This window comes from Zeus faber (assembly GCF_960531495.2).
Source record: "Zeus faber genome assembly, chromosome: 18".
NCBI classification, from domain to species: Eukaryota; Metazoa; Chordata; class Actinopteri; order Zeiformes; family Zeidae; genus Zeus; species Zeus faber.
The window spans coordinates 2,556,535-2,580,051 of NC_137210.1; the positions used below are offsets into that span (position 1 = coordinate 2,556,535).

The 23,517-nt window shown below is 42.7% G+C and overlaps 2 protein-coding genes across 2 annotated transcripts in view; both read right to left on the reverse strand.

Moving 5' to 3' along the window:
* The window catches only part of slc12a8 (solute carrier family 12 member 8), a gene marked incomplete at its 5' end in the record, with an annotated part of 22,626 nt that extends 14,775 nt beyond the window's left edge, over positions 1-7,851 (reverse strand). Inside the window, 4 exons of the mRNA XM_080019505.1 lie at positions 4,337-4,568; positions 4,811-5,002; positions 5,536-5,682; positions 7,720-7,851. Coding sequence (XP_079875631.1) covers positions 4,337-4,568; positions 4,811-5,002; positions 5,536-5,682; positions 7,720-7,851 — 703 coding nt within the window. The remainder of the gene's footprint in view (positions 1-4,336; positions 4,569-4,810; positions 5,003-5,535; positions 5,683-7,719) is intronic.
* A 7,467-nt stretch (positions 7,852-15,318) lies between these two features.
* Positions 15,319-23,311, reverse strand: znf148 (zinc finger protein 148; the record flags this gene model as incomplete). The annotated part of the gene is made up of 6 exons (XM_080019422.1): positions 15,319-18,302; positions 19,281-19,399; positions 19,960-20,043; positions 20,265-20,388; positions 20,739-20,864; positions 22,967-23,311. 6 exons carry the CDS (start codon positions 23,309-23,311, stop codon positions 16,656-16,658), a joined length of 2,445 nt encoding a protein of 814 aa, XP_079875548.1. The 3' UTR covers positions 15,319-16,655.
* Between the last annotated feature and the right edge of the window lie 206 nt (positions 23,312-23,517).

Consider the following 23,517-nt stretch of genomic DNA (forward strand, 5'->3'; position numbering starts at 1 on the left):
TCCAGTTTCATTTATTTATTTTTTGATCTTGGCCGAATACATAGTGTGAGTAATGCTACAGCGACCCCTATTGGTCAGCAGTTATATAGTCAGCATACACTGAATCCAAAAACTGATCTCATACTTCCCTCCGGCGGCCATCGCAGTGCATGTGTCTGGATTGTACAAGGTATATCCTAGAAAATGGAAAGCTTGTTTGTCTCCAGTACAATGAGGAGTTTGCTCAGGTGGACATTAATCACAATCCATGACTGAGGGACACACACACACACACACACACACACACACCTCTGATGGGTCTACAAACACACAAAATGTGAAATAAGACAACCCAGTCAGTTTTTTTGTGGGCTGCCTAGGTCAGTCATGTGATTTGACAAGCCCATCAGAATTATAGTATTATATACTGCAGTGATGTTTCCTGCATGTTTCCTGACTCTGGCAATTACAAGTCCTGAATGGAGGGCATGTTGGCACAAATGATTTTCTCTGCAGTCCTCACAGTCTGTTGAAGTCTGTTCCTGTCGTGATTGGTGGCCGAACCAAACCAGACAGTGATGGAGGTGCAGAGGACAGACTGGATGATTGCAGTGTAGAACTGAATCAGCAGCTCCTGGAGTTGAACTTCCTGAGCTGGCGCAGGAGGTACATCCTCTGCTGGGCCTTTTTGATGACTGTGTCGATGTTGGGTCTCCACTTTTAGTCCTGGGAGATTGTGGATCCAAGAACCCTGAAGGATTCCATAGCAGACACGGTTCTGTTGAGTTTGGTGAGGGCGGCAGTGTTGGGGGGGCTAAAGGGGCTGAAGTCCACTGTCATCTCCACAGTTTTAAGCTTGTTCCGCTCCAGGTTGTTCTGACCGCACCAGAGGGCCAGCTGTTCAACCTCCCCTCTGTATGCAGACTCGTCATCATCCCGGATGAGGCTGATGACCGTTGTGTTGTCTGCAAACTTCAGGAGTCTAGCAGATGGGTCTCCTGAGGTTTAGTTGTAGGTGTAGAGAGAGAAGAGCAGAGGGGAGAGCACACATCCCTGGGGGGCACCAGTGCTGATGGAGCGGGTGCTGGATGTGGTTTTCCCCAGCCTCACCTGCTGCGTCCTGTCCCCAGGAAGGTAGTGATCCACTGGCAGGTGGGGGCTGGCACAGTGAGCTGGGTGAGTTTGGAGCACAGGATTTCAGGGTGTTGAATGCCGAGATGAAATCCACAAACAGGACCCTTGCGTATGTCCCTGGTGAGTCGATGTGTTGCAGGAAGTAGTGCAGTCCCATATTGACTATATCATCCACCGACCTGTTTGCCCAGTAGGCAAACTGCAGGGGGTCCAGCAGAGGACCTGTGATGTCTTTCAGGTGGGCCCACACCAGTCTCTCAAAGGATTTCATGACCACAGATGTGGGGCGACGGGCCTGTAGTGATTTAATCCAGAGATGGGGGGTTTCTTGGGGACCGGGATGATTGAGTGTTTGTAGCATGAGGGGAGTTCACACAGTTCAAGTGATCTGTTGAAAATGTAGGTGAAGATGGGGCCAGCTGGTCAGCACACACTTTCAGGCAGGAGGGAGACAAGCCATCTGGGCCTGGAGCCTTCCTGCTCTTCTGTCTCTGGAAGAGCTGACTCACATCCTCTTCACAGATCCCCAGTGTAGGTGGTGGGTCAGTGCGGGGGGGGGGCAGATAGGTGTGTGATGTTGCAGTGATGAGCGGGTGAGGGGTGTGAATGTGGGCTTTTCAAACCTGCTGTAAAACCCATTGAGGTCATCAGCCAGTTGAAGGTTCTGTGTGGAATGATTACGGTTTTAGTTTGTAAGTTGAATGTCTGTAAGATAAACTCCATCTTATCAACACTCTTGAATAACGGGAGAGTAAAATGAGAGAATGGGTGGTGATGTCCCCTGTGTGTTTCTTGCTGCTGATTTTATAGAGATTCACAAGAAGTTTACTGACTTGCCATGAATCACGGAGGCTATTTCACCTCTTCCCTAGCCCACCATGTAGCCGGAGTGGGGTAGGGGAGTAGCAGCTCATTTGAATTTAAATCTACAGACACAGAAACAGCCCGTTGAGAAAAGGACTAAAACAGAGTGGTATAGAGGCATGCAATAATGGCTAGAATGCATAATCTGAGTGGCGTTTTTAGCAGAAAACTTCAAAGACGTGTTGGGGACCTCAGAGTCCTATATTAACTTGTTGAAAAGGAGTATAATACATGACATTTAGAGAGTGAGAGAAAGAGTGGGCCGTGAGTATGGTGACATACAACGTTAATGTTAATAGCAGCATTACTGAATTTTATATGTACTTAGTTTTTAAGCCCATCTCTAACAAAAAAAGTGACATCTGGTCGTACTGTCGGATCTAAAATTTGTGGCAAGAGATACAAAATTCCAACGCATCCTGGTGCAGAAAAATTGTGATGGCTAGATGACAGGGTCAGAATCTCCAAAATGGCAGGCTCTGTGCATTGTTCCCGGTTTGCAGCGGTTAGAGTGCCCATGCTGACCATTGTCCACCGCCGAAAGTGCCTACAATGCATGTGAGTGTCAGAATTAGACCATGGAACAATGGAAGAAGGTGGCCTGGTCTGATGAATCACATTTTCTTCTACATCATGTGGATGGCCAGTTGAGGATTGTTTACCTGGGGAAGAGATGGCACCAGGATGCACTATGGGAAGAAGGCAAGCTGGCGGAGGCAGTGTGATGCTCTGGGCAATGTTTTGCTGGGAAACCTTGGGTCTTGGCATTCATGTAGATGTTACATTGACACGTACCACCTACCACAACATTGTTGACCACCACCATGACCAAGTACACCCCTTCATGGCAACGGTATTCCCTGATGGCAGTGGCCTCTTTCAGCAGGATAATGAGCCCTGCCCCACTGCAGAAATTGTTCATGAATGGTTTGAGGAATATGACAGAGTTCTAGGTGTTGACTTGGCCTCCAACCATTAGTGGAAATGGCAGATGGTGGAGCAATCTACTATAGTTAGATTATAAACCCTTGAATATAAAAGCCCTTCATTGAAATTGTTTGACAAACTTAAACATTGTAGTGCTTCTTATCCAGAAAAAACGCAGCTCCCCTGTTTACTTGTATTTGTTTACAGGCCAGTTTTGCCCATTTCAATATGGCGGCGACATTGATGTATGGCAGCAACGAGCGGAAGCAGTCAATGCAACCTTTATGTATATATGTCTATGTATCAAATATAAGTAACCAAAATAAATTAGTGGCGGACCAAGGGTGCGTGGTCAAGCCGCCGCTGCAGAAAGGCTCCCATTCTGGGGCTGCTCAGCTGCAGAGGATTGGGCGAATCAACTGGGGGGCTCCGCTGATTCGTCCGATTCCGGACCAGGAAGTAATTTAGGGTTTGTTTTTTTCCCCGCAGTGAAGGAAGTGCATATTTGCAGGACGCACGAACCGATCTAGCAAGACGAGCGCTAAGCGTACCGAACCGGACACGTCACAGTGGCAGCGCGCCTAAGCGCGAGCCTATGATTTTTCCCTTTGGCCCACGAGCCATGTTTTGTTTGAACATTGAATAACACACGCCAACCGGCGCTGTTTTGGCGCTCTCATTCCCTGGCCCTGGGAAAGAACATACCTCCACAAAGTTAAACTAAAATTGTGACAATTGTGTCAATTTACCTCTTCAGTGAACATGCTTCTTTCTTCTCTATTATTTCCGAAGTGGTAATGATCATTTATGCGGAGCACTATGAGCGATCATACAGCGATACGGTTGTCTTTGCGACAACGGCGCAAAAGTTGTCTATTGCCCTTTTAAAGGATCTGCCTGCTAACGTCTTGGTACCAGATACCATGGGACACCTTCATTGGTCTTGTGGAGTCCATACCTCGATGGGTCAGAGCTGTTTTGGCAGCATGAGGGGAACCAACACAATATTAGGAAGGTGGTTTTAATGTTGTTGCTGATCGGTGTATACAGTATGTGCAATACATGCAATATGTAAGGAGCATTTTCAAAAAAAGGTTAAGTGAATGAGCATAATTATAGTCATGGTAAATGGTAAGGATAAATAAATAAATATTGAATATTTACAGTTGGTTCATGTGCATACATGCTACAAGGACAGGCATTGTGTGTTCAGAGTTGTGAGATGTCTTGTGGTGAGAGACTTTTCTGGCTGGTCATTTTAGTGCTTATTGGACTGGAGCTCCATGCCTGAACAAAGGATTATTCAACCTACCCAAAAACGTGTACTCCCATTTCCTATTCCCGGCGCGCCATCTTACTACTTACATGGGAAAGACTTGTTTTGCAGACACAGATTCTTACGAGACCCTGCCCACACCCCATCAAGCCCTACCTGGATCCAAGTGCGCAAAGGTGCCCACAACGAAATCCAATGTGGAGATGGCCAGCAGCGCCAGCAGTAGCAGCTGGAGGCGGACGATCCACTTCACACCAGCCAGGTTGATGCCCAGGAGTGCCAGGAGTACAGCTGCAGACATGCCCCGCACCGCCCACTGCGTCTGGAGGCCCAGGAGTTCGGCCACTGACTCCGAGAAGCCTGTGACGTACATGGCCCCGGCCACGCACTGCAACAGGGGGCAGGGGTGAAATGGGAAACACGACGGGGGTTATATTTATATAATAAAATTAAAACAAATTTTAACCCTGGCAGATTGGGAATTGGAAATCCACTCACTTGCAGATTGTCTGTCTATGATATCAGGGCATACCCTCTTTTGCATGCTGACAACACAGATTAAAATTTAAAAAAAATAAAATAAAATAAAAGACATTTTTGGGATGACCGGCCCCATGCACGTGACCTCACCTGTCCAAACACGTAGAGGAGGCCCACCGTGCCCCCCACCCTGCCTCCCAGGACGGTGGAGATCATGGAGTAGATTCCTCCACTCCCAGTCCCGCAGCGGTCACACACTCCTATGCCTGACATCACAGTTACCAAGGCAACCAGCACTACCACTGAGACGAGCAGCATCCCCAGCAGCACGCCTGTGTTCCCCTGGAACATGCCATTGGTTGGGGTCAAAATTAAAATACTTATCGCCATGCTCGCTTTTGTAGCACTAAAAGTAGGATAACTTGGGGACAGGACTACTTGAGTCACCATATTTACCAGTGCTGTGGATAAATACTGGAATAATAAACGCTCGCAACATTTTACACATTAACATAAATGGAACTGTGGTTCCCCAAAGAGTGGTCCCCCTTCGTACTTGAAAATCTGTAACACAAGTGCTGAAACAGCAGCCAAGCCAAATTGACAATCAATCAAAAGTTAAACATTGACATGACGATGAATTTGTTTTTCTCACAAACTATAAATGTTGTATTACCCCCACCGCCCTTTTTTAGATATCTATTGTGCCAACAACCTAAAGTACAAGCAATGCAGGCCACCCACTGAACATTTTCTGTGAGCACCAATGAAAAGGAATTGGAATCAAGACTGATTTTTTCCCATTCGACAAGGGTAAGCACACATCTTTGAACCATACGCTGCACACACACACACTCACACACTCACACACTCACCACGAGGTAGCCGGTGCGGAGAAAGAGCACCACACCAAAGATGTTGATCATGCAGGTGGTGAAGACGCCATCCCAGGTTCCGAAGAGCACCGGCTCCCAGAGGAAGAGCTTGACCCTCCACCACGGCTGGTTTGGGGTCTGGAACCCCTGGCCATATGGAATATAGACTTGGTTAGCGGAGAAGAATATTCTCAATCATACAGTACTGTATGTGGGTGCTGGGCATCATCTATCAAAACCGCAAACAAGAAGAAGATGAGAGAGCAGGCGATGCACCACAAGAGAGAAAAGAAGGGGGCACTGGAATATGAATGATACCACCTCCTCACATAAAACTTTCTTTGGTTGAAAAGACATTGAGAGGAAGTGTATGAGTCTAGGCTAAAACCCAGCTAAATTTGATTGTAAAGCAAAAAATTTGGTAGACATCCATGTGGGCATGCGGGAACTATTATATTTCACTGTTATTCAGCTTTTGGTAATTAAGATATGATAACACTTAATTACTCCCCCGGGGGAGTCCATGGGGTGAGGAGGTGATTTAGGTGTTAAAGCACTGATAGAAATGTTAAATTGAAGCTAATTACTTCGGACGAAGCACACTACACTTTTCCCCAATAAATCCCCAGTTAAAGTTGTTAAACGAGTGATTAACTTTGACAGACTCTGAAACTCAACCAGAATTTGTCGAGCCTTAGCATCTAAATAACATCTAGTGTTCCCTCAGCTGAATCCCACCTGGAAAGTTTTTATATAAGGGTAAAGGTAAACATGTTTTCATCACAGTCATTGCCGGCAATAACAAATGACATGTTTTATCTTTTTGTTGATAAGGTCTTGCTCACAGCACGTAAAAACAAACTGCGAGCTGCAGGGTTCCGCTTCTTCTTGATCAGCCACAACGATCAGCCACAACGTAAAGCATTGATATGTGAAGTGAATAACATTGATCATCATGTTACAATGGCACCTGTCAAGGGGTGGGATATATTAGGCAGCAAGTGAACAGTCAGTTCTTCAAGTTGATGTGTTGGAAGCAGGAAAAAATGGGCAAGCGTAAGGATCTGAGTGACTTTGACAAGGGCCAAATTGTGATGGCTAGACAAGTGGGTCAGAGCATCTCCACAATGGCAGGTCTAGTGGGGTGTTCCAAGTATGCAGTGGTTAGTACCTAACAAAAGTGGTCCAAGGAAGCACAGCCAGTGAACCAGTGACAAGTCAAGCACCTGGTCCGATCCCAAAGAAGAGCTACTGTAGCACAAAATGATGAAAAAGTTAATGCTGCTAAGATAGAAAGGTGTCAGAACACACAGTGCATCACAGCTTCCTCCGTATGGGGCTGTGTAGACACACACCAGTCAGAGTGCCCATGCTGACCCCTGTCCTACGTTGAAAGTGCCTACAATGGGCATGTGAGCATCAGAACTGAACCATGTAGCAATGGAAGAAGTTGGCTGGTCTTATGAATCATGTTTTCTTCTCCATCATGTGGATGGCTGGGGTTAGGGTCCGATCCGATCGAGCATCTGTGGGATGTGCTGGAACAACAAGCCTGATCCATGGACACACACACACACACACACACACACACACACACACACACACACACACACACACACACACACACACACACACACACACACACACACACACACACACACACACACACACACACACACACACTTCCTTTTCTGGGTGAGATTTCAGGTAATACTGTATATGGAGAAAATTAAAACCTCAGAACAAACTGTTAAAACTTGTGCTCTACTTAAGATCATCACAGATCCCACTGTCATGATACCAGGCTGTTCTTATATATTCTTTTAATCCTGATTACAAATAGTGGTGTAACATTACTTCTCTTTTTTGTAAAAAGCCATTCCTCTGGCATATTTTCAATAATGTTTGTTAAATTCCCCTTTATGCATATAGGGTATAATTATCTTTGCATAGTTGAAAATACATGTTCTATAGGTGCTTGGAAATGTACGATTATTGTTGTGTTTTGTATTAACGTTCTAATGGGGAAATCTGGAGAGTTTGTAGTAAAGACAGCGACAATGACTGAACATCACCCACTCATTCATCCAAATCTCAAACACCATTTTGTGGTCGACCCTTTATAAAATTAGAGGGATATGCAGGTCTACAAAAAAGCTGCTTATTCAGTTGATGAGGCTCTACCTGAGCGTCCTCGTGGAAGAGATCGTGGACTTGTGCGTTGGTGCCACTGACCCCGCTGTTCTTCGTCAGGTCTGCCCCGTTCTCCTGATCATCACACCTTTGCACAGTCCAGCTGATGGGTATGCTCTCCATCGTTACCTGAAGGTGGGAAGCAATGCATGACCTCATTGCGATTCCCTACGCCTACTACACAGGGGTGATCAAGGCCAGATTTACGAAAAAGGTGGACTTCAGGCTGCAGGGAAATGATACAAGGCAACCCCCCCCCCAAAAAAAAATAAAAATAGCTGCAGGCAGGAATACATCAGGTCCATTATTGCTACCAATAAAAATGTAGCATCAGTTCGTGCTGTCACTGGTCTTTACAGCAGCATTAGTTTAAAACAAGTACAATTTTCTGAGTTTCCGTGGAACGCAGCATCGGCTGATGTAATGATGCGAGTTTTCCCGAGTCCTTAGGGCATGCAGAATTACTAATACAAGGATACACTTGTTGTGTCATATGACTTTATCCTAAAAATTAGAAGGTGGCTGTCTCGTACCTGTAGTCCAGAGTCCTGCCTCACGGTGTCTCTGTGGAAGGAAATCACTCCTGTGGAAGTTCCCAATGACACGGTTCCATTCAACTGGATTAAATACTGCATGTCCCTCAGAGACATTATCAACTTTTTAAACTTTCGGGACTAAAATAAAACAAACACAGTTTGGACCCGTTGCTCTGGAGCTGCAAGCGAACTCCATGTGTGACGACACAAACACGGAATATGTTTTGGTCTATTTTTGACTCCTAAAGTTTGTGTGTTACGACTGGCTCAAATGTCGCAGGAGGGACACAGCACCGGGTCAGACGCGAACAGAATGCGTTTATATCTACAAAAAGGGCAAAAGAGATAAAATATCCAAAGAAAAACCCCGCCAACGCCAAGAAGGTAAGGCAATACACACACAACGTCAAGCAGGTAAGGCGATGCGCGCGCACACACACACACTCACACAACACACACACACACACACACACACACACACACACACACACACACACACAAGCGATGGAGTCCACACTATGTAGCTTGCACGGTGCGAATGTGTGTTCATAGCCACAACCTGCACATTTATAACAAATTGGATGATGACGTCACATAGTGTCCTACTCCACAAACTCATCTCATTCCACGAACCGACCGAAGGTCTTCATACCTTTTCATGTAGGCGATGCACGAACCGCCGGCTACTTCCGGTCATAATTTTATCAGTTTTTCACTAATTCCTGCTCCGGATGTGGATTGGTATGGATGAAACTTGAACCACGAGACGCCCCGGTTCTAACGAGACATCAACCCTGTCAGTAGCTCCAGCGGTTGTGTTGTTCCAGACACTTTTAGCCCGAAAAGTGCCAAGGAGAATAATAATAATAAAAATCTGAATAAGAAGCTAAACTATAAGAAAAATAGATCAGCAAAAATATATGAGGTCCGTGTGTGTGTGTAGCAGCACAACATAGTATATGTGTATAGTGTTCAACACACTCTACATATGTCAACTATAAATACATCAAAAACCGCAATATTTTGAACCTATATATTGAAATCGATCATTTGACAACATTTGGGGGACTCTTGGTTCTTTCATGAGATATTTGAACACAAGAACTACTTAGTCATTAGTAATGTCGACATTATGACCAAGCAGCTCTAGGCCACGTCTTGTGAAGTGCAGAAAGGAAGCGTTACTTTGTTGGTACAGCCTCAAAGACAACATTTCACTTCTATCACAAGCAAGACCCCACAGATATCCGGTCTCATATCAGGACATGGATGTTGTATCAATCAGGTGTGCCATCAGGTGTGCCATCAGGTGTGCCATCAGGTGTGCCTCGTGGACACCCGGATGCAACAGGTGTGCTGAAGATTCGTCAACACCATTTATCGTTGGCCAAAGCGCAAGGGAGACGACTTTTATTTTGAAAGCTGATGAGCGAGGCGTATTTTAGCAGAGTTCGCGCGTGTGAAAGTGAATTGCGTGAATGCAATGTCAAATTCCAATACCCAGTGTTTTGAAATAAACAAACACACATATATATATATATATATATATATATATATATAGAGGATCTATGAAAACAGTCCTTTGAAATACAACTACAGTCTAGGTTGAATTACAAATCCAGGGGTGGAAACAACTTCCTTACCTTTCACAACGCACCATTTCACGGCGAGTCCGAAAATTAGAGACAAATAAATCACGGGTCAAAATATGACACGAGTGTTTTTTTTGGGGACAACGCCGCGCGCTCTTCTACTCCTTGAGAAAGTGTTTTCATGTGCGAAGCCTCGACGCAAAACTCGCGAACGATTCGCTCGTAGCGAAAGAATCTTTTGAATGACTCGGTAGTCGGGAGCCACTCCAGCGAAAGAGTCGGTCGTTCGTTCGTCGAGGTTCCGTTCAGTGGGCGAGCGAGTCATCGCAGGCTGAAAATAATTAGAGGACTAAATTGATGTGATAAATAATGTAATGTATTCATTTATTTGGCATAATTCATAAGGCATGTGACTGATTTACACTTTCCACCGCATGAAATCATTTGGACAGAACTCCATTACTTTGTGATTCACGCATGAATCATTTGGGGAGAATGATGCTAAAAGACTCCGGAGCTGCACACTTCGCATTCTTCCGCCAAAATTCAATCATGTTGACAACTCATCACACCTCGTGAATCGATTGACCGCAGCGGTGTACGATCGAACGGCTCTTTACCGAGTCCCTCCTCAGGAACCACTGTCTTTTTAAAAAGAGTCGACGTTTTCAACGCTGTTACGCTCCACGTCACAACACGCCCAGCTGGGAGACTCAGGGCTGCGTGTTGGTATTATTTGAAGGTGTGTGTTGGTGAGTTATCTCGGGTCCGCCCTCCAACGCACACTGTCAACGGGTCAAGTGGAGTTTATTTGTATAGCACTGTGGTTTTCTCAACTTGGGGTCCGGGAACTCCCAGGTGCTCATGATGCGGGTTTTTTCGGTCGTTTCACCACTTCGAGTAGAGAACCCCACCCCCCGCCCCCCCAAAAATAACAATAATTAAAACAAATATTATTATTATTATTATTATTATTATTATAAATGTTATAGTTAGATGGAAAGATACATACATACACACATACATACATATACAGGTATATTTTACAAATTGAAGCAGTAATTGAATAATAATGATTGCATTGGTAGATATGATGTAGTCCAAAAATTCCACACGTCTATACTGTAGTAAAAATAAATACACAAATATCATCATATTATTGATGTTGAGGTTTTCATGAACAATTATTGTGATATCTGATTTTGTCAATATTGCCCAGCCCTATACAACAACACAACCCACGCAACCTCAAACAGGATACAGTGCCGCCACACACACACACACACACACACACACACACACACACACACACACACACAAACTAACTTGCAGACTGTAAGGCCTGAGGAACTTCATTTAAAATAAGTCATTGTTGTGGCAGCCCTCAGGTCAGCAGGCAGTTTGTTTCAAAGAAACGGGCCATAGCAGGTAAATGCACCCTCACCAGATTTAGATCTGATTCTAGGTACAGACCATTGCCTGACGGTCTGAGAGATCTGATTGGTCTGATCCGCCAGTGAGCTGGGTCAGAGATGTAGTCAGGAGCTAGACCATTTAGACTAGAGCAGTGTAGATGGTCAGTAGTAGCCTAATTTGAAATTGATTCTATATTCTATCAGGGGCCAAGTGAGAACTGTGGCAGAAGCTGGAGCCCCATTCTTTTTGGGTAGTCCAAAATAAAGGGCATTGCAAAACTCCAATCGATTGGAAATGAATGCATGAACCATAATGTATTTTAGGCAGAAGGATTTAAGAAGAGGAATGAGATGGAAAGCTTCAAAGTTTGAGATATATCCTAGTGTTTTTAGTAATATGATTCTCAAAATATAGATTAATACTGTAGAGGTATCTGAACTGCTCACTGGGTACAGTGCAAAGCAAATGGGATGGGATTCAGAATCTCTTGCTTCTGAGCTTTAGCACCTACCATAAGGATCTGTCTCCTTTGTTGAGCTGTAGAAAGTTATAAGACATCCAGTGGTTGATGTCATCAATGCATTGTATATGTTATATGTTATTATATATATTTTATATATTTGTTTACAGGACTGAGTTTATCAGAGGAAAGTGAAACACACATTTGTGTATTGTCCACAGAGGAATGGAAGGCTTTAATGCGTTTCCGCAAGATGGTACCAAGAGGGAGCATGTACAGGTTGAAAGGCAGCGGACCAAGAACATACCCTTGCGGGACCCCACAGGTAATTGACTTCTTCAGATTTGACATCGTCGAGAGACACAAAGTGTCGCTTATCAGACAGGGGGTAAATCAGCTAGGAACAGGGCCAGACAGGCCTATACAGTTTTCAAGTCATTTGTTCGGGCCCTAGGTTGGTTCCCAGCATTTAGAACTGTTCATAACATAACCTCACTGAACCCTTTAGTATTGAAACTCAGGGGGTCTGCTGCAGCTTTTCAATGTGCTTGAACGCAGTCCAAGGGGGCAGAGTTCATGCAACAAATGATGGGAACATTTTAATAAGACCTGGGTGGAAAAATATTAAACCTATCCTTTAAGGTCGTTAACTACTTTGATGAGGGCTGTTTCAACACTGTGGTCACTTCCGAACCCCGTGTAATACAGACAGTGGAGCGTCTTCGGATTTAGTTTCAGCCCCAGATAAATTATGGGTCTTACAAAAAAATATGAATTAAAAAAAAAAAATACATTGGTGAACAAATATAGAGAATTTTTTTTATTTTATAAGGACGTGACACGACAATCAAAGCAATTTCATCAGATCTTTTACAAATAATAGATTACCAAAAAGTCTAATGGTATAGGCTACCTTACTGAAAATCAGCTACAATTAAAGCCGTACATTAATATTCATAAAAACAAGTCCACTCCACCCAACAACTTCAAGAGACCATGCAAATTAACCCGATTATCCGAGCTGTGATCGATCACCCACCCCCTGTGTGGATCAAGAGGATCTCCTTCTTGAGTTCTGTAAAAGTGTGACGACGCCAAAGTCAAGTGTCTTGACAAGGGAAAGTCCTGTCCATATTCAAAAGCTCTCGACTTTCGAGTTTGTGAATCTTACGGAGATAAAACAAGGGTAGCAATAGTGACTGCATACGATAAACATTATCAGTGCCTTATGCAAGACGTTTCAAAAATAGTTATTTTTATCAAAAAGTTCATCTTCAGACACCCTCACCCCGCATACACGCACACATACACAAAACAAAGTTGTTTCTTTTTTTTTTTTTTTCCTATATTCTCCAGCTTATACAAGGACACTTATGGCCATGTTATGGTTAAGTTGCTCAATGATTAAAACATAAAAAAAGACATTGAGATTGTTTTCCCCATCTCAAATTGGGAATTTGAATATTAATTCACAAAACTAAAATAAAAACAACTAAAAGGTTTAGACGTTCTAAAGCAGAAATATTTATCTGCGGGTGTGCTTTTTGAAAAAAAGTGCTTACATCTGAATTGGTAGCAAGCAGTGTTTAACTTCCACGCAAATATGATTTCATACTAACATAGTACACTAAACAACGGCTGGGGTGGCCAGAGTAAATGCTTTGCAACATAAGGGTTGTAAGTGAACCCATCATATGAAGTAAGATTCAATAGCACGCAGCGGACTTAAGGTTCATTGATTGACCCACAAGCAATCCAGTCCGTTTAAGATATATACACAAATATCCGAAACCCACGATTTCATTTCAAAGTGAAAAGGGTTCGTTGTCAACATGAAAATTAAAATGTTAGGGGAAGAAAAAGCATTATGTGCATTAAACTGACGGACAAAAAAAAAATATATATATAATAATCTTCCAAAAGTCTTGTCACTCTACGGTCCCAACACCAGTATTCTCTCGGGACAAAAAAAGCATATGTGAAAAATCTACAAGATATTTACAGTAGAATATTTTCCATACATTCTAGAAGGAATGTTCACAGATGTTTGACTTACGATGAGGGTGCCGTCTATACCTGATTGTCAGTAAAAATGTAACAAGTAAAGCGAAAGCCTAGCTTAATGTCAAAAGATAATTTCTAATTACACATATCGTCAGTGTTATTTTTAACAATAGCACCAAAAGAAAACCCCTTCAAAACACACAATTATTGTTGTAATGTATGATGCTGTAAAGAAAACACCCGAAATTTATATTTTCATATAAAAATGTCACTCAAAGTTCGAGATTGAGCTAATGTGGTTTTACAATGAATTACAGCTTGTGGTGTAAATAACAGAAGTAAAAAAAAACAAAACACCTATGAAATTCAGAAACATGATTTTACACTCGTTCAGATACTGTAGGACTTTCTAAATCGAGGGGTAAGGAACCTAAATCTTGCTTAGGGCCAAATTGATAATTATATATACAACAATAGGCCATAGACTATAAGGTTAAAGAAAACAAATAAAGAAAAAAAAGAAAGAAGAAAAAATATAACAAACTAAAATGGAAGGCAAGGTTTCATCACTTTGTTTTGCAAATTGTTTTAAAGTAAGGTAAAGCTGACCAAATAAACACAAAAAGTGTGTGTTTGTGTGTGTGTGTATATATATATATATATATATATATATATATATATATATATATATACATACATATATAAATCTCAAATCCAGGAAACACCCAGTGGGCGTTTTGATGTGGACTGGAGGCCTACAATAGGGCCATGGATCAGAGGTTGCCCACCCCTGGTTTAAATAGAAATAATAATTATTTAACCCATAGATTATACAGTTGAGAAATAAATTGAAATGAAAAATAAATGAATGATAAACTATTAAATAAGCAGTGACCAAGTTCAAAAACACATCCCCAGGTACATTTTGATTTTCAATCTTAAAATATATATAAACTGATAGCTTATACAAAATGTTAATAATGTGCAAGTGGAATTAATAGGCCTATAGCATTTGGGTATGCTAACACAGGGAATGGGAATGAGAAAATAATTGAAAAGGCACAGATACAAGGCTAATAAAATTGGAAAAGCAAACACCAACAATTTTCCAACATAAAAAAAGAAAGAAAATCGAATCATAGTAAAACTTTGATTTTCAACAACATGTTGCGCTCACCACCATTTAAAAACCATGCATCCAAAGCTAGAAATTAAAAGGACCATCGCAAAATATTGGCAATAATATTTGATCAACTGATTAAACATTTGGGACAATTTGTTTCACAGACAAATGGCCTACTCCTTAAAAGCATTATCAGCAGTTCCCTACAGTGAAAGTATATACATTCCCCAGTAATTATGAATGTGCAAAATGATAGATGCCATTCCTTTGATTAAAAAATATATATACGTATACGGGTATACATATTTTATACAAGATTTAAGTCTATCCTAGAAGTTAAGTCTAAACTACATGACTTTTAATTAGATCCTTTGGAACAGACAAAGACTAAAATGGATAAGAACACCAGCCATGATTTGTAAAACCTGTATACCAAAATAAGAAACACGGATAGGACATGAACATTCATTACATTTTCTTTTGAAGAAATTAATGCTTCTGTATTTCTCTTATTGGCGATCACAGTAAGCAGAGTGCCTTGAAAGAGTATTAAGCCCCTAAAACCTTTCACACTTTCTCCGGTACAAGACGACGAACATACCCTCTAGGTCAATTTACTCCATCATATATAAGTGGAAAACATGAAATCACAGCCACATTGCCTAGGTCAGGCGGGACCTCTGAACTTAGTTGCCGAATAAAAATGGCACTTGTTGGAGAGGCACTGGTGACGCCACTCAAACGCACATCCCCAAGGCATTACACAGAGAGGGCCTATATGGAAGAGTGGCACGGAAGAAGCCCTGGCTGAAAAATAAAAGATGTGGCAAAAATGTCTGATGAAACAAAAGTCCAACTTTTTGGCATGATTTAGTCAATACACTAACACTAAGCTGAATGTGTGGCCATGTTGTGGGCATGCAGCTGGGACTGGTAATCTGGTCAGGATTGATGGGAAGATGAATGGCTCATTATTAGAGAGATCCTGGATAATTGGGGAGAAAGTTGTCACAATCTCAGGGTGTGACAATCATTTAGCTAAAGAAACTGTGGGCAGAATACTTTTTCAAGGCACTGTAAATCCAATCTGTGAATCAAAAATGTCATATTGGCTAAAAATAAAAAACCTAAATCCTGCAATGACACCTGCTTTAGGTGATAGTATTAGTTTTAGAAACTATTTTTTTCAAAATCTTGGTAACGTAGTGGTTTGTAATCATGTTTTGGTGTGTAGCAATTCACATAGCCTAATTTGAAAGTAATTAATTTCATTAATTAAATCAAGTTCAGTTGTGTTTTTTGTTCCATTTTCTTTTGTGCTAGAAAATAGTTTTGGGGTGGTGACAGCAAATTGACATTAAAATATAAACCTACATATTAGCAAGTGGAAAATACTTTATGATTAAGCAGCAAGAGTGACTTGATTATTTTTTGTGCAAGCAAACGTTAAGAAAAATAAAAAAAAGATTAACAAGAACCATCATCCAATTAATCTCCGTCAAGATGAGCAAATATTCCACTATTATCTTTTTGCATTACCCTTTGGTCGCTATAATCTCTTGATGTACATTCTCTTTTTTTAAGTGAGGAACACTTTTATATACAGTCTTCTCCATCTCCATTACTTCTATTCTGTACAGTAACTTGGCGGAAAAAGAAAGAATAAGCAATTATGCTTTCTCTAAGGCAATGCTTTGAGCAACAGCCTTATTTTGCAATGGGGTAGACAGGGGGCATGGGATATAAAGTGCCATTGAAATGATTACAGGTAATAATCTTTTTCCTCCTCCCTTTGTTTAGCCAAAGGTTTCACTGGATGAATCATCTGGGGAGGAGTTGAGCTGAGACCGGCTCTCTGTGGCTGTTACCAAGGGGAACTCTGCAAAGTCTGCCGTGTGTCCTCGCAGACTGACTTGTCCATTGGCGATGGGGAACTGCGAGGTGGGCCCAGACCTCGACAACTGGAAGTGAGATCGGAAGTTCTGGTCGAAAGTGCTAATTTGAAAAGTCTGCAGCATCCCCTGTGAGGAGTCTGACTTCTTCGAGGGCGAGACCTGATCCAGGAAGTCTTCATCAGATGGGGACACTGCCGAGGGAGAGGTGGTCTCGTCGCCTGAGAATGAGAACGAGTGCTGAGAATCCCCCACCAGCAACCCAAAATGAGGTTTCTCCAAAGTTGACCGCAACGGCGAACTTATATCTGATTTGCTCCTGCCAGGGGAAGGAAATTGCTTCTCTGTGGAGAACAGAGGCTGCCCAGCCAGGGTCGGGTTCTCTGAGCCCAAGTTGAGGCTGTGGCTGCTCAGATAGCTGTCGTTCTGGCTGGTCCTCTCCAGAGCTTGCTGTAGGAACTTTGAGTACTCGTGCAGGAGGCTGACCTTCTCGGCGGGCGGCTGGGGCTGGGCACCGGAAGCCACCAGGGTCTCAGACGGACTTCCGTCTGAGACATCAGAGGCGTTGATGGAAATACTGGAGGTCACCTCTGTGTCTGCCACGCTGAAGGAGATTTCCGATTGCCCGTTAGATTTGTTGGAGTAGTGGTCCAGCAGCGACTGCAGCACCTCATCTGGCAGCACGTTCTTGTCAGGTGTGGCCTTCAACTCTGGGTTCATGGGCTGCGGCTCCAGGATGGTGGCAGGTACAGTTTCATCGATGACGGTTGACACCACAGTTTGCGCAACAGGGGTCTGAGAAGAGATGCTGCTCACATTAAGGGCGTAACCCCGACCATTGTTGGCCACTGCCGCCTGCAGATAGCGTTTCTTCTTGAGGAACTGCATGGCGTCATCATAGTTTGTGCTGTTAGCTGCAGGCTTCGCTTGTCCTCCTTGAAGGGGTTCGACAGGCTCAAGTTCAGCATTGCCCTCAACGTCTAGAAGGCCTTGCTTGTCCACAATCTCAAAGGTGTACCGTGTGACCTTATTGCTCTCCTCGAAGGAAGACAAAGGGGACAGGCTGGTTGGGGGCTGTTCAGTTGCCTGTTTGAGATGTCTCTTGGGGACCTTCTTCAAAACCAGTTTGGGAGGAGGACTCTCTTCGGGTGAGCACCCGCTATCCTCGTGGTGACTGCTTGCTGGTTCTTCAGGGAATTCCATGGAGTAGTCCGCAATTATGTACTCGTGTTTGACTTTCGAAGAGACAGCATAAAGAGGTAGACCTTCGATTTTGCCCTGTCTCAGCTCTTCTTTCTCACCGACAGATGTGACTGAAACTGTGTTTCCTTCCAGCTGGATGGCTGCGGAAGGGGCCGCACCCTGCAGCTTCTCTGAACACTTCTGGCGTTTTTTCCTGGGCAGTGACAGCTCTTTGGTGGGAAAGGAGAGGCCTAGGTCGTCAGTGTCGCCTGAGGGTCCACTCTTTCCGGCGGCCTTGTGCGCTTTTCTCTCCCTGTTGTCATGGCACATTCGCCTGTGCTTCAAAACCCGGTCTGTTCTGGAAAAGTACTGTGGAAAGAGGACAAAAAACAAACATTCACACGGTGGCAGCTCAAAAGCTTGCATGCAATATAGTGTTAGCAGAGCTCCTATCTGTCTTGACTTGTGTTTCTTCCCCTCTAAAGATTGAAATTCTGTAAAGTATCAGATGAAACACAAATTACAAATAATTGTGTTCGGTTACTGTAACAAAGCCTTACTAAATATTCTTTTATATCACATTTTCATTAATAACTTGATGTATAACTGCATAGTATCATCTTCCTATCTATTTTTATATGACTGAATTGCGTGCATTTATTAATCTATGGACTCTTTGAAACTATATTAAGGACGTTTTCAGCGCTCATTCATTAATAATGGAAAATGTGCAGCTGACCAAACCACTCCAAAATACTATTGCGCTGCTGTACGGGAGAAGAGGCCGGGGGAGACTGAGTGCACACATTTTCTCTGACACATTTTAAATATTTTAAATACACATAACCAAGGTCTTTTAATATGTAAAGCTCTCCCATCAGGTTTTTACTATGTGCGACTTCAAGAGTCACACCACTACCATGTTAATCAAGGTATAATTCCCTTTCTGCCCATGCCAGTAACTGGTAACAACAGAAAAGCTGACCAGACGCACAGAAGAAAGCGACGATATAACTACTATCAGTGTTAATAGTGGAAGTCTGACAAATATTCTTTAAAAAAAAACTTTAAAAAGAAAATACATTTCGTTAAGTATTAAGTTAATTGTTTGTATAAAATTCCAATATGGCCATGAAATATTGGTGTAAAATTGAAGAGTGTCTTAAAAGTTAACACATACAACTGACAAAACCTTGAGTCTATGATGTCACTTTGAATAGTAAGGTGACCCCCAAATAGGGCATGAAAGAGAAAACTATTATGCGTAAGCATTCTCTTGCTTACGTCCTGTTGAAATGAAGAGGGGTTAAGAAATCAATGCGTATTCTAATCAAATGCACAACGTACCTGATGACAGTAATCACACTGGTAGGGCTTCTCTCCACTGTGGGTCCGCTTATGCCTCTCCATGTGGTACTTCTGGATGAATCTCATTCCACATTCATCGCAGCGAAAAGGCTTCTCACCTAAACAAAAAACCTTTTAACATGACCTATAAAAATACTTTAAAATTCCGTCTCAGGACCTTAACTGTCTTGTAGGGATGCCACTGTGAGGATTTTTTTCCCATTTTTCCCCATTCCCAGTTAATAAATTCATGACAACACCTGTGTTGTCCGGTAACACCAGCAACCCTATTGTCTTGGGTCTTTTGTTTTTTGCCATTTTACTGTAAATAACTCAGCTGTAAATCTTATTCATCATTCTGTATATTCTAGGAAATTATTCAACTCAAGTAAGGTCAATCTTGAAGTTTGCACTTTCAAAATCTTTTTCCGATAGTTCTTATGACAACAGATGACAGGTGTTTTTTTTCGGGCAATGCAAGATTTTACTCATAGCAACAATTTGCTATCAAATTCATGCGAGGAAGTTTCTGCGACAGCTCCAATTACAGAACTAAATATGGTACTGTTTGATGAATTCAGAATCCGCACATCACTAGAATTGTAAGAAAAATAAAACATGTAATTTTTCATTGCCAATGATAACTGAGACATCAAAAGGTTAATCTGCTTTCACTTACCTGTGTGAATCTTCTCGTGTCGCTGAAGCAAATATTTCTGAATGAAGCGCATGTCGCACTGGCTGCATTGAAATGGCTTCTCACCTGGAGTGCGCAGAGCAGAAGACACTGTGGTGTGATGTAAACTAATTGCAGTTTGGGTTTCCCAAGAATCACCACTCCCCATTTTCGACTCGACAGACAAAAATGTTATCCATGATTGTGATCCTTGCTCGACACGTTATTGTAAAAAAGATGCCTGAGGTGTCCACTTCCAAATCTTTTTTCTTTTTAATAAATCACTGAATTAACTACATATTTCGTACCGGTGTGGATGAAGACGTGCCTCTGCAGATGGTAGTTGGTTCGGAATGCCGCATTGCAGTGAATGCAGATGTGACACTTTGGGTTTTGGAGACCTAGTGAGCCATCGTCGTTGATGGTGAGAATCTAATGTGTGGCGTTAAATTAAAGAGGGAAGATAAAAGCATATACATACATCAGTTCTGTATTATGTTATCCTAGTGTTTCACATGCATAAACCTTTAGCCGTTATTAGGGCTGGGTATTAAAATTCAATACGTTTAAGCAATCGACTGGATATCACTAATACTATTGAGTACCGAAGGCAAACTGATACACCATAAACTAATTTCATCTCCTCAGTGTCAGTGAGCCAAACCTTAAACTAAAAATTTGCACAGTAAGAGCCGACAGGTTTTTGAGCTGTTTATGACATTTTAACTCACCATTTCCTCAGTCTGAAAAAAAGAAAAGACTATTGATAGCATCACTCGCACCTTGGCTGGTGAGTGTTGCTTCCTCTTCTTCTTCTTGGGGCACATCAGCATGTCCTTGGGCGGCTTCTTCTCCTTCCTCATTTGGACCAGAGGCTCAGACAGCCTCAGCTCCTGCTTGATGCTCAGCTGTGGAGGAAGGAATGTAGACGGTAGGCGTTAAATGTAAATATTCAGGATTCATCAATTTGTTCTTACTTTAACTTTGTCTGACTGAAGGAACATATTTTGAACTGCCTCAGACCACTTGTAGACACAGATCATATAGAAATCAAGAGTCTGAGACAGAGCTGGCTCTGCCCTGCCTGCCCCCTCTCCGTCCCCCGCCGAATATTCACATTGAACAGCCAAATCAGATTCTACTGACAATATTTTGAGTTGGGTGCAGCCCTAATAAATGGTGACACATATTTCTTAATTGGTCACGATGGTAGTTTTGTCGGACGAGATATATCATGACTCTCTTCCACAAAATTTTAGGACCATCCAATTCCAATTCACACTATTGTACATGCAATTGGAAGACGCATATTTAAAGGTTGCCAGGATCTGTTTCCTAAGAATGATGAATGCAGTTGATCATAGAAGCTCTTATTTATGTATTAACTTGGAACCACAACTCAGTCAGCAGACCAACAACTCCAAGTTCAATCAACTTCCTGACTACGGGCACATTTTAGATGATGTTTGGTACTAGTCAAAATGGTTTGAGTATATTGTGTGAAAAAACAAAAAAAGCATCAGCCCGTGAAAAAAAAGCCTTGTTAACGAGAGCTTTCAGAGGAGAATGGCCGGACTGAGTAAAGCTGAAAAGAAGGTGAAAGTAACTCAAATAAACACACATGTTAAAACATGTTAAAACAGTGGTGTGCAGAAGAGCTTATCTGAATGCACAACCAGTCGAACCTTGTAGTGGATGAGCTACGGCAGCAGTAGGCCACACAACGTTCCACTCCTGTCAGCAAAGGACAGGAAAGTGAGGCTACAGTCGGCACAGGCTCACCAAAACTGGACCGTGGCAGATTGGAAAAATATTTCATGGCCTAGACGAATCGACATACAGATGAACCACACAAATCCATGGATACACCCTGCCTTGTATCAACGGTTCATTTGCCACTTTTATGTTTTACTCTGGCTGGTACACATGCATCTTGAATTAGGCATGAAAGAGAGCTCAGAACATTTAATGAATGACGCCCAATGTGTCAGGATCATTCGACTGCGATCGGGTCCGCCACTTGATGGGCCCATCAGAAAACCATTTTCAATCTTACGAATAAATGTAATTTACTGCATTTCTATTTGACTGCCGTACATTAACGCATCACCTGTGATGAACCGTGAACCTTAATGCATGTTATCATTTTGTCAAGATAACCGAAAAAAGTCTCTCTCTCTCTCTCTCTCTCTCTCCCTCCCTCCCTCCCTCTCTCTCCCTCCCTCTCTCTCCCTCCCTCTCCTCTCTCTCTCTCTCTCTCTCTCTCTCTCTCTCTCTCCCTCCCTCCAACAGGCCGTTTTGAGAGACACCCAATTCAAAGTGCAAATAAGACATGGCCAAGTCAGGAGAGGATGCAAACATCATTAACACTAAAATAATACCCGCTTCCTATTTTTGACTCACAACACCTGCTGTCTTTTTTTTTATGTCGCTCTCTTTCATTCCTACTGAGAGACTGCTGACATCCAATATTATATCAAGAGAGTAACAGTACCAGCTCTGTTTGAAAATGAGCAAGGCTGTATTTTTCAAATATCTGTTGCTACCAATAGTGAAGGGGCAACAACATGCTCTTCACCTCCAAAGCACCCCCCACCACACAGTACCTCCTCCACACACTATCTCTCTACGCCTTGTTTATCAAGTGTCCGAGTACAGGGGTATGGAAGGGGCCAAGATGTTTCCAAAAAAGGTGAATAGGCATTGCACATGATGGGAAGACGGTATCTTATAATATACTTTTTTAAATTTTAGTTTTTATTTTAAGTCTCTTGAAAGAAAAATATATTTCTCTACTCATTCTCAATTTTTGGGGGCTTTTCCCCATGGAGGCTTTGTGCAAGTCCTTTCAATTCCTTACACCCTTTGGAGTGACATACCTGTTCATAATCCACTTATCGCAAACTAAGAAGCAACGCATATTCTGAACCTTGCATGCCATACAACTGACAAAAGGGATGCAAGTTTACTCAAGCTACCCTTGATAGAGACTGAATCGCCATCAACTCACCGGAATGTGAAGTGAGCAGGGCAGCTTATTGGAGAGCTTAAGGGGGAAATGCACTCCTACAACATCATCATCTCTTTGCCTTCCGTCAGTCTTGGTGGCCTCCTCTTGCACCATCAGTTGCTCCGGGGGCACGAGGTCATGCGTGACCATGCGCGAGCTCTCTATCAGGTCCTCCTCGTCCTCGTCCTCGTCCTCCTCCTCCTCCTCATCATCGTCCTCGTCGGCCAACAGCGGGTGGGCTGTCAGAGAGCGCTCTCCCAGGGTCATCACGACCAGACTCCCGCCGTCACCCTCTCCACTGCTGCACTTCAACAGCATGCCCTCCAACTTGTCATCAAGGTTCATCTTTAGGTAGATCGCTTTAGTCTGTCAAATTAATACGCGGAGGGAGAGAAAGAGGGATTGAGATACAAACAGACATACATAAGGCAAAATAATACACTGATTATAACCATGTAGACACATTTTGAAAGAATACGTGTAGTGATCCATCGTAGGAAAGAAGGTGTACGCTAACGCAGGGCTAACAGCCCATATGACAATAGGTTGAC